This window comes from Mirounga leonina, unplaced genomic scaffold (assembly GCF_011800145.1).
Source record: "Mirounga leonina isolate KUSES-001 unplaced genomic scaffold, KU_Mleo_1.0 Mir_115, whole genome shotgun sequence".
Lineage (NCBI taxonomy): Eukaryota > Metazoa > Chordata > Mammalia > Carnivora > Phocidae > Mirounga > Mirounga leonina.
Genome location: NW_023270268.1, coordinates 57,575,531 through 57,589,197, shown reverse-complemented (window position 1 = coordinate 57,589,197; position 13,667 = coordinate 57,575,531). Strand labels below are relative to the sequence as shown.

General features: G+C 31.3%; 1 protein-coding gene across 1 annotated transcript in view; it reads left to right on the top strand.

Annotated features, from left to right (window-relative positions):
• The window catches only part of SI (sucrase-isomaltase), a 95,205-nt gene that overhangs the window by 30,038 nt on the left and 51,500 nt on the right, over positions 1–13,667 (top strand). Inside the window, exons 17-24 of the mRNA XM_034988686.1 lie at positions 1,476–1,630; positions 2,481–2,565; positions 4,039–4,095; positions 5,241–5,365; positions 6,960–7,048; positions 10,098–10,147; positions 10,854–11,024; positions 13,275–13,430. Coding sequence (XP_034844577.1) covers positions 1,476–1,630; positions 2,481–2,565; positions 4,039–4,095; positions 5,241–5,365; positions 6,960–7,048; positions 10,098–10,147; positions 10,854–11,024; positions 13,275–13,430 — 888 coding nt within the window. The remainder of the gene's footprint in view (positions 1–1,475; positions 1,631–2,480; positions 2,566–4,038; positions 4,096–5,240; positions 5,366–6,959; positions 7,049–10,097; positions 10,148–10,853; positions 11,025–13,274; positions 13,431–13,667) is intronic.

Below are 13,667 nucleotides of genomic sequence, written 5' to 3'. Positions count from 1 at the left end.
GTTGGGAAAAATAAAACTAACACATGCATCTGAACTGGTGGGAACAGAAGTACAAGGACATACTGAGCTATTCTACCACCCCTATGAATTCGGCATGCTCTGGACTCTCAGAGACATATTTCTCAGAGGAAATGGGGAAATTAGGTGAAACCATTAAATCAATTAAGTTGATTGTTGCATGTTGGTTGAGAAATTATTCACTGTTCACATACTGGTTACATATAGAGCCATTAATACTGTTTGAGAAGAGGGACAATCACTCAGAGCTCTGCCTGGAAGGAGGCATGACAGAACAGAAGCAAAAGGTATAAACTGGGGATTAGTCATTTCCTAATCCACCTGAATGGTGCTTTAAAGAAATTTGTGCTCATGGGAGATGTTGATATGAATTACATTACACTGTGTGTTCATTTATATCTCCCAAAAGCACATGCTAAGATAGACATGTTAGAGATTTATTGGTGAAATACTTGTGAAGGATAAAGGGGAGGGAGCAGGAAAAGATGAAGAGACCCTTCATATCACAACTGGGGTCTGAATCTGGTGAAGATGAAGGCAAGGAAGGAGGATTTTTAGGGAGTCACATACTGCAGCCCAATTCTAAGGAAGTTTCCACTCAGTCCAGTGGGGGTGAGTCTTCAAGGCAAAGTTGACCATTGGAAAAGTCCTGTATCTTCCAGGAATGAGCCTGAATAGTACCCCCACCATGCTCATTGATTAGCTGCGAGCAGCCAAAGGGAAATATCTTCAGGGTAAAATGATGGTGAATCCAGGGGGACAGTAGATGGTACCCTCAGTTAATTTTGCTACCCATAACAGGAGATCTGAGCAGATTTGCTCACATCAGTGCAGCTGTGCTGAGAGTCCATTGATCTAGCTTGGGCTCAGCAGGAAGGCTGTCTTTCAAGTTACAAGGCTTTGTGCTGGCCAGGCAGTCTGTTCCCTGTATCTCTGGGCCAGTAGACTACCTGGGCTTTTTCTTCTAATGGCAATGACAAGGCACAAGGCAGTAAGTCCTTAGGCAAGCACATTTCAAGCCTTTACATGAATATGTCACATGTACTAAGATCCCATTGGCCAGAGTATGTCCTTAGCTGAGCACAAAGTCAAGAGGTGGGGAAGTACAGTCCACCTTTAGCGGTAGGAACTGCAGAATGAAGGTTGTGTGTACAAGAGAACATGAATATTAGAGCCAATAATTCAATCTACCACAAATAATATAGGTGAAAAAATCTTTGTTAAAATACATTTAAATGAAAAATGTCCAGTTTAAAATAGTTTAATTGAAACATATATCCAAATTAAAACATAAAAAATAAAAATACTTATATATTTTGATGATGAAAGAGGAACAATTTCAAATATTTATAAACAACCTAAAATATATATAACTTGCTTTTCAAAAATAGGTTAAATGCATAATTTTCATTCATTATTTTAGCATTTTTATTTTAATGTCTGTTTTTATTCCATAGCATCAGGATCCAGCATTTTTTGGGCAAAATTCTCTTTTGGTTAATTCATCAAGGCACTATTTGAATATTCGCTATACCTTATTACCTTTCCTCTATACTTTGTTTTACAAAGCCCATATGTTTGGAGAAACAGTAGCAAGACCAGTTCTTCATGAGTGAGTATTATGTTCAAGAATTTTAATAACTTTCAAATTATATTCAAACATACAGTGAAAAATTAATGGAAAGTAATCAAGATGTCAAATAGATTTCTGCTTTTTTTACATTTATATAAATCATTTGATGAACTATGGAATGATAGTAGTAAATAAATATAATTAATTTAATTATTGGACAAGATTAAGCTAGAAATGTGGGAATTGAATAGAACTTAAAAGGAAAACAATACATAGGATATATTAGGGAAATTATATTAGTAAGATGAAATATGCAGTTATTGAAGATATATCTATATATTGTCAAAATCATCTAATTATAGATCAAGAGTATAGTATAGTTGCAGAGCAATTAATTGTGTCTGTCTTTGTATATCTTGAGCAAAGCAGGACCTTTCCTCAAGGAATGACTAAAGACCCTTTCAAATCCAGGTTAAAACAGGAACTTATAATGAAAAATTTTAAGGGAAGAAAGTAGAATATGAAAGATTTCTGGTACTTTACAAACTTAGAGGAGAAAATGAATTAAACAGAATAGTTATTTATTACAAATAATAAGTAACCTTATCATATCTGACAGATTTTTTTTGAGCCCAGATGAACTAATTCCCCCCTTCCCTCCTTTCTTCCTTTTCTCCCTTCCTTCCTTTCTTCTTTCTTGAGTGTCAGATGAACCATAAGGATATAAGAACCATAGATTCAAAATGACATGTCAAACAAGTAAAATTAAAGCTAATGATCATTCCCAGGAAAAAACTGCAATGATAAACCAAATAAGGAATTTGGATAAACTTATTTTTTATCTTTATATTGTAAACATTGTCATTATGAAGCAAATTGTCATTCTTAGGTTTTATGCGGATATGAATACCTGGAGTGAGGATACTCAATTCTTATGGGGCCCCGCATTACTTATTACTCCTGTCTTGAAAGAGGTAGGTTTTACAATTTTAATAAATTTATTACTTTTAAAGGATACTTTATAACCAAATTCGCACAAAACTATAAAAAAGACTTGATTATAAATGTCACTCTTGTGTTCAGCAGCTACTCCAGGAATCCTATTTAAGATGGTCTTAAACTGGCATGCTGATGAAAGGAGGGGCTAGGTTCATTTATTGATAAGTGATCTATTCTTATTTAGTTAGCAAGTTTATTTAGCATGGCTTGTGGAAATGACAATTGTGTTTTCTGTTGGAGTGGAAGTGGATGGTAGGCATTGTTGTAATATTGAAAAGCTGTCCTCTGAACACCAATAGTTAAATTTTAACCATCGAGAATTAAACAAAGAATGCAGGTTAAAAAAAATATGTTACTCAACCTGACTGTTTCAACCTGATAAATGTTGAATTCTAAAATGTAGAAGAAATTCTGAAAAATTATAAAAATGTTAAGTAGATTTATGCTTTTCAAATATATAATATGTAACTGGGGAGAAGAAAATGATACAAAATTAATATTCTCCTAAAAAAAGCTTTATTTATGGAATCAAAATCAATCTCATAGTAATAACAATGAACTCTCATTTAACTAGATATTAACATATGTCAAGAGACATTGAAATTTTGCTAAATTGTAAATAAGGGGAACTTGAAAGCCAGTTGATCATATGAAAATATTGAAAATATAGTGGAGTGAGATTTTTGGTTTTTACCTATTATTTAGAAGTCTGTATGCCCATGGAAATATACAGAAATGAATGTGTACACACATTCACAATTACCATGTAGATTATAACAATACAAATGCATTTTTTAGTTGCTACTTAAATTAATTTCAACTTTGCTTTTGGTGTGGTTTATATTATTATATAAAACTAGTAAAGGGGCGCCTGGGTGGCTCAGTTGTTGAGCATCTGCCTTCGGCTCAGGTCATGATCCCACAGTCCTGGGATCCAGCCCCGCATCAGGCTCTCTGCTCCTTGGGAGCCTGCTTCTCCCTCTCCCGCTCCCCCTGCTTGTGTTCCCTCTTTCGCTGTGTCTCTCTCTGTCAAATAAATAAATAAAATCTTAAAAAACAAAACAACCTAGTAAAATAGCCTTTTGATTATTATATATAGGAAATATTGGAGTGGAACAGTACAAAGGAAGTTTTTTCTTGACTATTAAAACCCAACTTAATAGTTTTTTTTTTTTTTTAAGATTTTATTTATTTATTTGACAGAGAGAGACACAGAAAGAGAGGGAACACAAGCAGGGGGAGTGGGAGAGGGAGAAGCAGGCTTCCCGCCGAGCAGGGAGCCCGATGTGGGGCTCGATCCCAGGACCCCGGGATCATCACTTGAGCCGAAGGCAGACGCTTAACGACTGAGCCACCCAGGCGCCCTGCAACTTAATATTTGATATGATACTCTTCTGATAAGTATTAAAGTAAACAAAAAGTGTATAAATTATCTTGCTTTATTTTAGGGAGCAGATACTGTGAGTGCATACATCCCTAATGCTACTTGGTATGATTATGAAACTGTAAGTGTCCTTAATATAATAATAGACTCACATGTAAGTGTCCTTAATATAATAATAGACTCACACTGTATGTGGAAACTTAATTCCCAACACATAGCGTATCTGTTTTCAGCATTTGTGTTATCATTACAAAAAAAGAATAATTCCAAATTTGAATAATGTGTAAAATTTGTGCAGGTATACATGTTTTGTTGCATGTGAGCAAGTATATGTCTGTTGCATGTGATTAATATAAAGTTATATTCTTTAGTACAAAGAATTATATTATTCATTTTTAAATTGTGGAAATAAAAGTCAGGAGTAATTTTAGGAAGGAGTGGTGACTTATTTTGATGCTTTTCCTACTTTATATATTTATCTTATTGACAGAAGAATTGAGTATTGAGCTAATGGTAAGCGTTTGTTTTTAAATGGTACATTCAAAAGTTTGGGAAAGATTTTCATTTCAACCTTGAAAAGGCAACATTGTAGCATTCATATACAACCTATTTTTTTAATTGACTAAGACCTTTTGAGAAGTATTTATTTTAAAAGGCATTATTTTGCATATCATTTATATTTGCTAAGCAGACCCTTTATTTTTATAGAAATGATTTTTATTTTATTTTAATTAAAAATATTTATTTATTTGAGAGAGAGTTTGAGAGAGAGAGCAGGAGTGGGGAGAGAGGAAGAGAGAGAGGGAGAACCAGATTCCCAGCTGAGCAGGGAGGCTGACACAGGGCTTGATCCCAGGACCCTGAGATCATGACCTGAGCCGAAGGCAGACGCTTAACCGTCTAAGCGACCTAGGTGCCCCAAAACAAAGATTTTTAAAAGCTTTTTAAAGAATGCTTAATTTTAAATCAAAACAAAGAATAAAAATAGGACTAATAAGGAATATTAATTATTGTAGAGGGGAAATTGGTTTGTCTAAATTGATTTTTAATTTTTTTGAAAAAGTGAACTTATTTTTCTCCTGCTTTATTCAGTAAACTAAAAAAAAGGATTTTTCAAAGTTAGAAAACAGCATATTATTAATATGCATTTAGATGACATGAATTGCTCACAATAAAAATTATTTCTGTGTGTAAAATTGAATTCTTGTGAAATGGGGTTAAAGTCTTCACTAGTAATAAAACGTCTTTTTATCTTCCAAATATTAGGGTGCAAAAAGGCCATGGAAAAAACAACGTGTTAATATGTATCTTCCAGGAGACAAAATAGGATTACATCTTAGAGGAGGTTATATTATCCCCATTCAACAACCTGATGTAACTACAACTGCAAGGTAAAATGAAAAATCATTAACTGAAATCTGAAATATAATTCAAGTTTTAATATTTCATATTTTATTAAGAATCCAAAATTAGTGTTTAGTTTTTTCACCAGAAGATATTTTACATATGGAGGGAATTCTTAAATATAATCATTTATAAAAAGATTCAAATTATGTAACATTATTACAAATTTTTTGATTTAAAAAATGAACGTGATTAGACCATAATTTTTCATATGCCAAAAATGTGGTGACATTCTCTATAGAATATGTATAATTAAAGTTAATTGGTTATTCTTAATAAAAATATGAAAAATTAAAGTAAGTTATATAATTGTTGAAAGTGTCAGTTACATATTTAGATTTTCAATACATAAATGTCACAATGTTTTTCTTTCTGCTAAAATGTTTACTTTAAATGATAAATGAGATGGATAATTCTGTTTAGGGAAAGAATGAGATAGAAACTAAGTTGTTCAGTAAGAATAAATTCCAAAAATATTAAGAAAAAAGGAAGAAACTTGAAAATTCTTGTGCTCCATCTTGCAGCATTCATTCTGGGGACAAGAGCACAGAAGGGATTATATTGAATGCACATATTTCCCCATATTCTGTAACACCCCAAGAGATAGTCACTTTCTATTTCTTAGCCTTCTGTGATTTCTTCATAACATTAAGAATATCTGGAATTATATTATTTACTTTATCTTGTATATAATGTGTCCACTCCCTTTGATTCTAAACTCCATTAAGGCAAGGACTTTTCCCTGTTTTAGTCCCCAAACCAATAATAATAAAGTCCGCCCCATAATATGCTCTCTATTTTTGCTAAATATTTATTGAAGGAACAAATATATGAGTGAATGAATGTGTGCTAGTAACTTAATTTATTTGACATTCTATAATTCATTATTTTCAGACTGTAACTGCTCCATGACTGTTCTCCTAAAAATTAGTTATGCTTTAGAGCTGTATTGAACAAGAGAAGCATACAATTTTGTGAGCATGCAGGATGGAATATATTCTATATAGAGCAGTTACCTGTAGTGTATAGCCTTAGGGGTACTATTTTAGATTTAAAAACCTACAGTAATAGAGAAAAAAATTGTATTCATCATGTCTCATTCCTCATGATAGAATTAGCCTCATTTGTAAGGCCAATAGATATTCTACTGAGCATCAAAATGTGTTTATATTGTACTCTTCTTTATTATGTATATAAGATGTAGTCTTGATAAATTACAAGGTAGAGTTAATTGAGATATGCAAATACATGTTAAATGTATTCTGCATTCATAAAGCATATTTAATTTTTCTTGTTTGAATTGAAGTATCATTATAATGTTTCAAATTTATTGGTATCTTGCCTCCAAGAAATTCCATATTATATTATTATATTTATTTCTTTCATTTATTTTATAAGTATATAAATTATTTCTCTCATGGAAGAAATAATAAATATAGACATGAATTTTATTGATATCAGTGTTCTCACATGAATGCAGAACGCCTACAGATCTGCTAAGTTGAAACTGACTTATTTATAGGATAGTCCACTATTATAAATTTATTTTGAATCACATATACACCCAAACTTACTTAACAGCCGGAAGAACCCTCTAGGACTTATAGTTGCATTAAATGAAGATAGCACAGCAAAAGGAGACTTTTTCTGGGATGATGGAGAAACTAAAAGTAAGTTTTAATGTGATATACTTTTAAATGTTCATTCTGATGGTGGGAAAATTTGCCTTTATTGATACAACATTGCATCTATTTAAAAAATGTCATGTTTTATTTTTTAATTCCTTTTTTTATCTATCTTAGGATATTAGGTTACTTTATGAAATTTAACATCGTTCTTTAAATTATAAATATTGAGTTACAATATTTTTTTTCTGTTGGTTCATTGTAAAATTTTTACAAGTACAGATATCTTTTTTAGATTTTTTTTAAATTAGAGTAGTTAATAAATTCACAAATATACAAATTTTATCATATTTTCAACTCTCTTAAGAGTAGTGGTTAAAAACTAAAATTTTATTACTGTAAAAAAACTAACATTTAAAATTTTAATTAATGTTAAATTATTTGAGGTAAGAGTGTTATCATTTAAATATTTCACAATTTAATTAATAGTGTATTTAATTTTATTTCATAAGCCCCAAATTTGAGGATTCAGTACCCAAGTGAACAAAAAATGAGCCATTTTTTGCTAATATATAATTATGCCATACTAAATTTATCTGTTTAGATTTAGTCAATTACAACTACCCTCATAAATTTGTTAAGGTTTTTTTATCCCATTTCTTTTAATAGAAGACTCTTAGGTATGTGTTTTGTATTTTTGTATACAAAAAAATGATAGTTTAGCTTCTATTTTAGCTCACTCCTTCTCAGATGTATTAAAGAATATCCCACATGTCTTTATATGTGTATGAAACATCCAAACATCTCTAATGTAATTTCAGGAAATAATCTATGCATTGGTGTGCTCTCTTATAATTTGAAAATATAGAATCTATGAAAAAATTCATGTTTTTTAAGGCTTATTTATGAAAATATAGATTACCACAATATATCTGCTTCACCTACAGTCTTCCCTTGTCAATTGATGGTGATTTCATCTCTCTAAGAAACCAAAAACCATTTTTGACCATTTTTTCTCATAGCCTAGGAATTTCTCTTGGTTCTACCTTGACATGGGTTCTCTCATCAGTTCCATCACTATCATTACTATCTTTCATTTTAATTCCTATAATAGCTCCCTAACTGGTCTGTCTATCGTTCTTGTTGAACCCCATTTACATTCTATTTACAATCCAGCAGGTGGAGTAATCCTTTTAAAAGATGATTCAACAATGAATCATGGAACACTACATCAAAAACTAATGATGTAATGTATGGTGATTAACATAACATCATAAAATAAAATTAAAAAAAAAAAAGATGATTCAAATCATCACACTTCCCCTCAAAACCCTCTAATGATTCTCCATTTTATTCAGTTAGAAGCCTTAGTCTTTATCAAGACATAGACCACTCATCATGATCTGTATTTTGGCATATATGTGTGCACACACACACACTTTTCCACTACTGCTCTCCTTTTCTCATTCTCCTCCAGCACACCAGCCTTCTTGCTCTGTCTCAAATACTTCAGAGACTACACTAGGGTGAGCTCTCCCATGAGAATAGATTCCAAATATTTACCACATAGAAGTTTCTTAAGATTGGATTCCTGCCGAATTAAATTATTTGTAATAATCAGTTAAAGAATGCTGTTGAGATCATACCTGCGTCGATAACATGTGGGGCTTGATTTTGAGGTTATTCTTATTTCTCAAATTATATAAATATACCCAAATATATTTCTTTCTATATAAAAATACATATTGATAATTTACTTTCATCTAGGAAGATGGTTAAAAATATGAAGGAGATATGATTTAATCAGTTATCAAATACGGTATCTCTATAGTTATATGCTTTGAAAAGTTAAAATCAGAATTTTCTAAATAATCAACTTGTAAATAAACAAATGAAATTACCTTCAATTCAGGTTATGATTTTTATTTCATTAATTAGGATTAAAATTTTAGGTAAATTAATATTGTTGAACATATATATAAATTTTCTGATTCCTTTTACTTTTTTCACTTTCTTTCCAATTATTTTAGCCATAATCTTCAGTTTCTCTGTTAAAGAAACATGTTAATAAAAAGTTCTCTTACATAGATAGTGTGGAAAATCATTGTCTCTTCCCATTTTCCTCATTAAAGTTTATTTTGGTCTTTAAAATATCTCCAGATTCACCTTATTTCCTCAAACAATGAAAAAAAGTTAAAGATGCAAAATAGGGGCACCTGGGTGGCTCAGTCGTTAAGCGTCGCCTTTGGCTCAGGTCGTGATCCCAGAGTCCTGGGATGGAGCCCCGCATCAGGCTCCCTGCTCAGCAGGAAGCCTGCTTCTCCCTCTCCCACTCCCCCTACTTGTGTTCCCTCTCTCGCTGTGTCTCCCTCTGGCAAATAAATAAATAAAAAATCTTTAAAAAAAATAAAGATGCAAAATAAAATTGTGATGTACCATATCTTCCAAAGATAAACTGAATTAAGTTACATGGTTTGCTAGAAAGAGATAAAATATCATTCATTAATGAATTTACAATTATGTACATTTTACTATAAGTTTTTTTTCTCTTAATTTCCAGAAATATTTTAACCATCTTTGAAAAATTAAACTAGGCATATTATGTATTCATTACCTTTACTTATTAGGATAATAAACTACCAAGATTATTTTGTATATAGGTGTTAAAGACTTTAATTTGAAAAGATAAGCTTTTTAATTTGCTTCATTAATAAACAGTATCTTTAAAAAAAATTTTTTTAAAGATTATTTATTTGAGAGAGAGAGAGAGCACATGCAAGCAGGGGGAGGGACAGAAGGAGAGGGAGAAGGAGAGAGGTGGACTCCCCACTGAGCACAGAGACTGACCAGGGGCTCAATCTCAGAACCCTAAGATCCAATCTCAGGACCTTGAGACCATGACTTGAGCTGAAGCCAAGAGTGGGACACTGAAGCCAAGAGTGGGACGCTCAACCGACTGAGACGCTCAGGAGCCCATAAACAGTATCTTTAATTTAAATTTCTTAAGTGTTGTATAATCATAAAAATAGAGAGCTTAACTAATAAAAAATTATATTTTGATCTGGTAACTCTTTTTTTTTTTCTCCCATTTCAGATACCATACAAAATGGCAACTACATTTTATATACTTTTTCAGTTTCTAATGTAAGTATTCTCCTTGGACACATAGCTGAACATGTATTTACTAATGTCTGGGTTATGCATTTACCATGGATTTCTTTTGGAAAGATGTTTACCTTCAGATTTCAACAGAAAGAAATGAAATAAATTGTTATTTTTTTAAATTTAAGTTGTTAAATTATTAATACATTGTTACCTTAAATTTTTATATTTAAATGTAATAGATAACTTAGTGATAATGAAATTGATGCACAAAACTCTTCAAACATCTTAAAGTGTTATGTCTTGTTTAAGCAACATATTTGAAAATGCTTTAATATATCAGTCACAGGAATAATTGTTATGGATTTTGATAAGGATGAAAAATTTACACACAAGGCTAAATTTTAATAATTAATAGCAATAGTTTTAGTAGATGTTGGATTTCTTCATATATTCTTTGTTGCCAAAGCTGTTATTCTTCATCAACATTAAGGCTAGAATGAGAAGAGATATATATGTGAGTGCATCATGGGTAATTCAAGTTATCTCTGAAAATAAATTTTATGGCATGTATACAAAAAGTAAAGAGTTATTAATGAGTATATTTATATATGCTACTTGGATGTGGAGAGCTGGTGGGAATGGAGGGATAGATGACTGGTTCTTTTTCTGTTTCATATCTGTATTATTTTAGGTTTGTATCCAAAGACTTTCTACTAAATATATACTATTATATACTTCTTTTCAGAACAAATTAGATATTATATGCACACATTCATCATACCAGGAAGGAACCACGTTAGCATTTGAGACTATAAAAATCCTTGGGTTGATAGAATCTGTTACACAAATTACAGTGGTGGAAGATAATCAACCAATGAAAGATCACTACAATTTTACTTATACTGCTTCCAACCAGGTAAATTAAAAATTTTTAAATATTTTAGCTGTCATATACTCTCACATTTAACATTATGTAACCATTTTGTCTCTTGGTTTTGTGAATTTTTTTTTCCTTCATGACATTACTTCTTTTTTTTCCCTTTTGCTATCAATATTCCATTTTAGGTCATTCCAATTTGAGGTACCAACATTAAAAGGACTCCTTGTTACTTCTCTTTATTTCATTTTATTTTGGATATCACTTATATACACCTTCCTAATATTTTTTCATACCATTTTCCAACCCTGAACTTTAATTTAATCACCTGTTGCATATAGTAAAGGTTCTAAATGCTTTAGCTTCTCATTTAATACTCTATCTTAAGATATCGATTGAATCTCTTTCTTCAGTCATTCTCTATGCTTCCCCTTTCAAGAACGCTCACTATCCTTGATAAATCTTATATTTTTTTCTTTGAATTTTTGTTTATACTCTTCCTTTCTCGGGCAATTGTAATTTTTGTCTCTTTTAAGATGTGTTCTAGAAAGGCACCTTGCTGGCTCAGTCAGGAGAGCATGTAGGACTCTTGGTCTCAGAGCTGTGAGTTTGAGCCCCATGTTGAAAATAAAATCTCAAGATGTGAACTAGGGAGGGAAAAGGAGTCATGAGATAGGGCTTGAATTCCAGCCTTGCAATCTGTGCATTTAAACATATCAAATTAATTTCTTATTATCTCAGCTTCCTTATCTGTAAAATGTAATATTTAAATCATAATATTACTTTGAATAATAAATTACTGTATTTAAAATATAGATCATAATAATTTAAAACATTGAAATGAATTTTATTGACTTTTTTCCACTATTCATAACCTTAAATTATTAGTAATTTCAGAATAAATTATAAATTACTTGAGATATAGAATATTCTTAGAGTATTTTTTTTCTAATTCTTAAGCCCTCTGGCCCAGAGTTTTTCACTTAGCAATTTTCATAAAAATATGTATTGGTTAATTATTTTTATTTAGCAAATATACTATAATTTTATATATTCCTAGGACTATAATAATTAATAAAAATTAAATAATACAGTCCTATTGAGAACTTTATGATTCTATCAAAGATTATCAAGAGAGTATAATATGAAAATCATTTTATTTGGTTTTTGTAATTTCAGTTTATATCTATGTCTGTATTTATGCTTATGTAAGAATTACCCAGACTCGGGCGCCTGGGTGGCTCAGTTGGTTAATCGACTGCCTTCGGCTCAGGTCATGATCCTGGAGTCCCTGGATCGAGTCCCACATCGGGCTCCCTGCTCGGCAGGGAGTCTGCTTCTCCCTCTGACCCTCCCCTCTCTCATGTACTCGCTCTCTCTCATTCTCTCTCTCTCAAATAAATAAATAAAATCTTTAAAAAAAAATTACCCAGACTCTAATAGACACACCTTCTTAATTCTGCTGTGTGTAGACTGATCTTTATATGAATTTTCAGTCCTGTATGTAGAAGTATGAAAGTAAGTTATCAAAAAGTAAGCTATGAAGATAGAAGTCTGGGATAAATTTTGCCCATATTATTTTCAAGGTATAAAGACAACAAACATAACTTTGCAATATAATAATAAAAATCATTATGTATTAGAATATATATATATATATATATATATATATATATATATGTATGTATGTAACTATCCTCTTATTTTTTCTTTATTGCATCATGTCATGTTATCTCCTAACTTTCAAATTAGAGACAGAATTGAAGGAATAAGTATTTCTCTCCTCTGACTGGGGCCTCCATATCAACCTAAGTCATTAACTTTTCCCACCCTTGAGGGAACTAATATTTATTTTATACCTAATCTGTCCTAGGCATTGTGTTAAGTGTTTTAAATTTCATTTATCATTCATCCTGTATAGCAACCCCCCTTAGTAGAGACCAACATCCCCATTTTACAGGGGGAGGAAATTGAAGATAATAAAGGATAGGCAATTGTCCCAAAGAAGCATAAGCATTAAATGGCAGAACTGAGAGCTGAACTCATGTCTGGATTTAGCAATAATGCTTTTCATCAGTATTCTACAATTTCTCATACTTTTCTTATTTTGAGGTTCTAGCTATTTCAGTGGCATGACATATTTTCTCCTTTCTTATCTGTTAAGTATCCTATTAAAAGTACCAATGACTTGATTTGAAGAATTTCCGTGGTTGCTGCATTTTATAAATGTTAAGTATTTTTAAGTAGTCCAGTGCTCACAAATATTCTTTAATGTTTCTTTGTCTTCAGAGTCTCCTCATTTACAATCTCAACTTTAACCTTGGAAGAAACTTTACTGTTCAATGGAATCAAAATTTCTCAGTAAATGAAAGGTTTACTTGTTATCCAGATGCAGACCCTGCAAGTAAAGAAAAGTGTGAAGCACGTGGTTGTTTATGGGAAACGGTACTAAGAATTTTAATTATAATTCATAGTATGGCTTTTACATAAATATCTCAATGTAAGCATTATGTATTATAATTTTAATTCTACAGCATATGAACTAAATTCATCTGGAGAAACATTTGGGATTTGAAATTAGGACTTTGATAGACAATTTGTTTTTATCTTAATTAATTCTCCAAAGACATTTTAGTAAATGCTAGACTAAATGGATGTGTAAGTTGCTTTCCAGGCACTTTG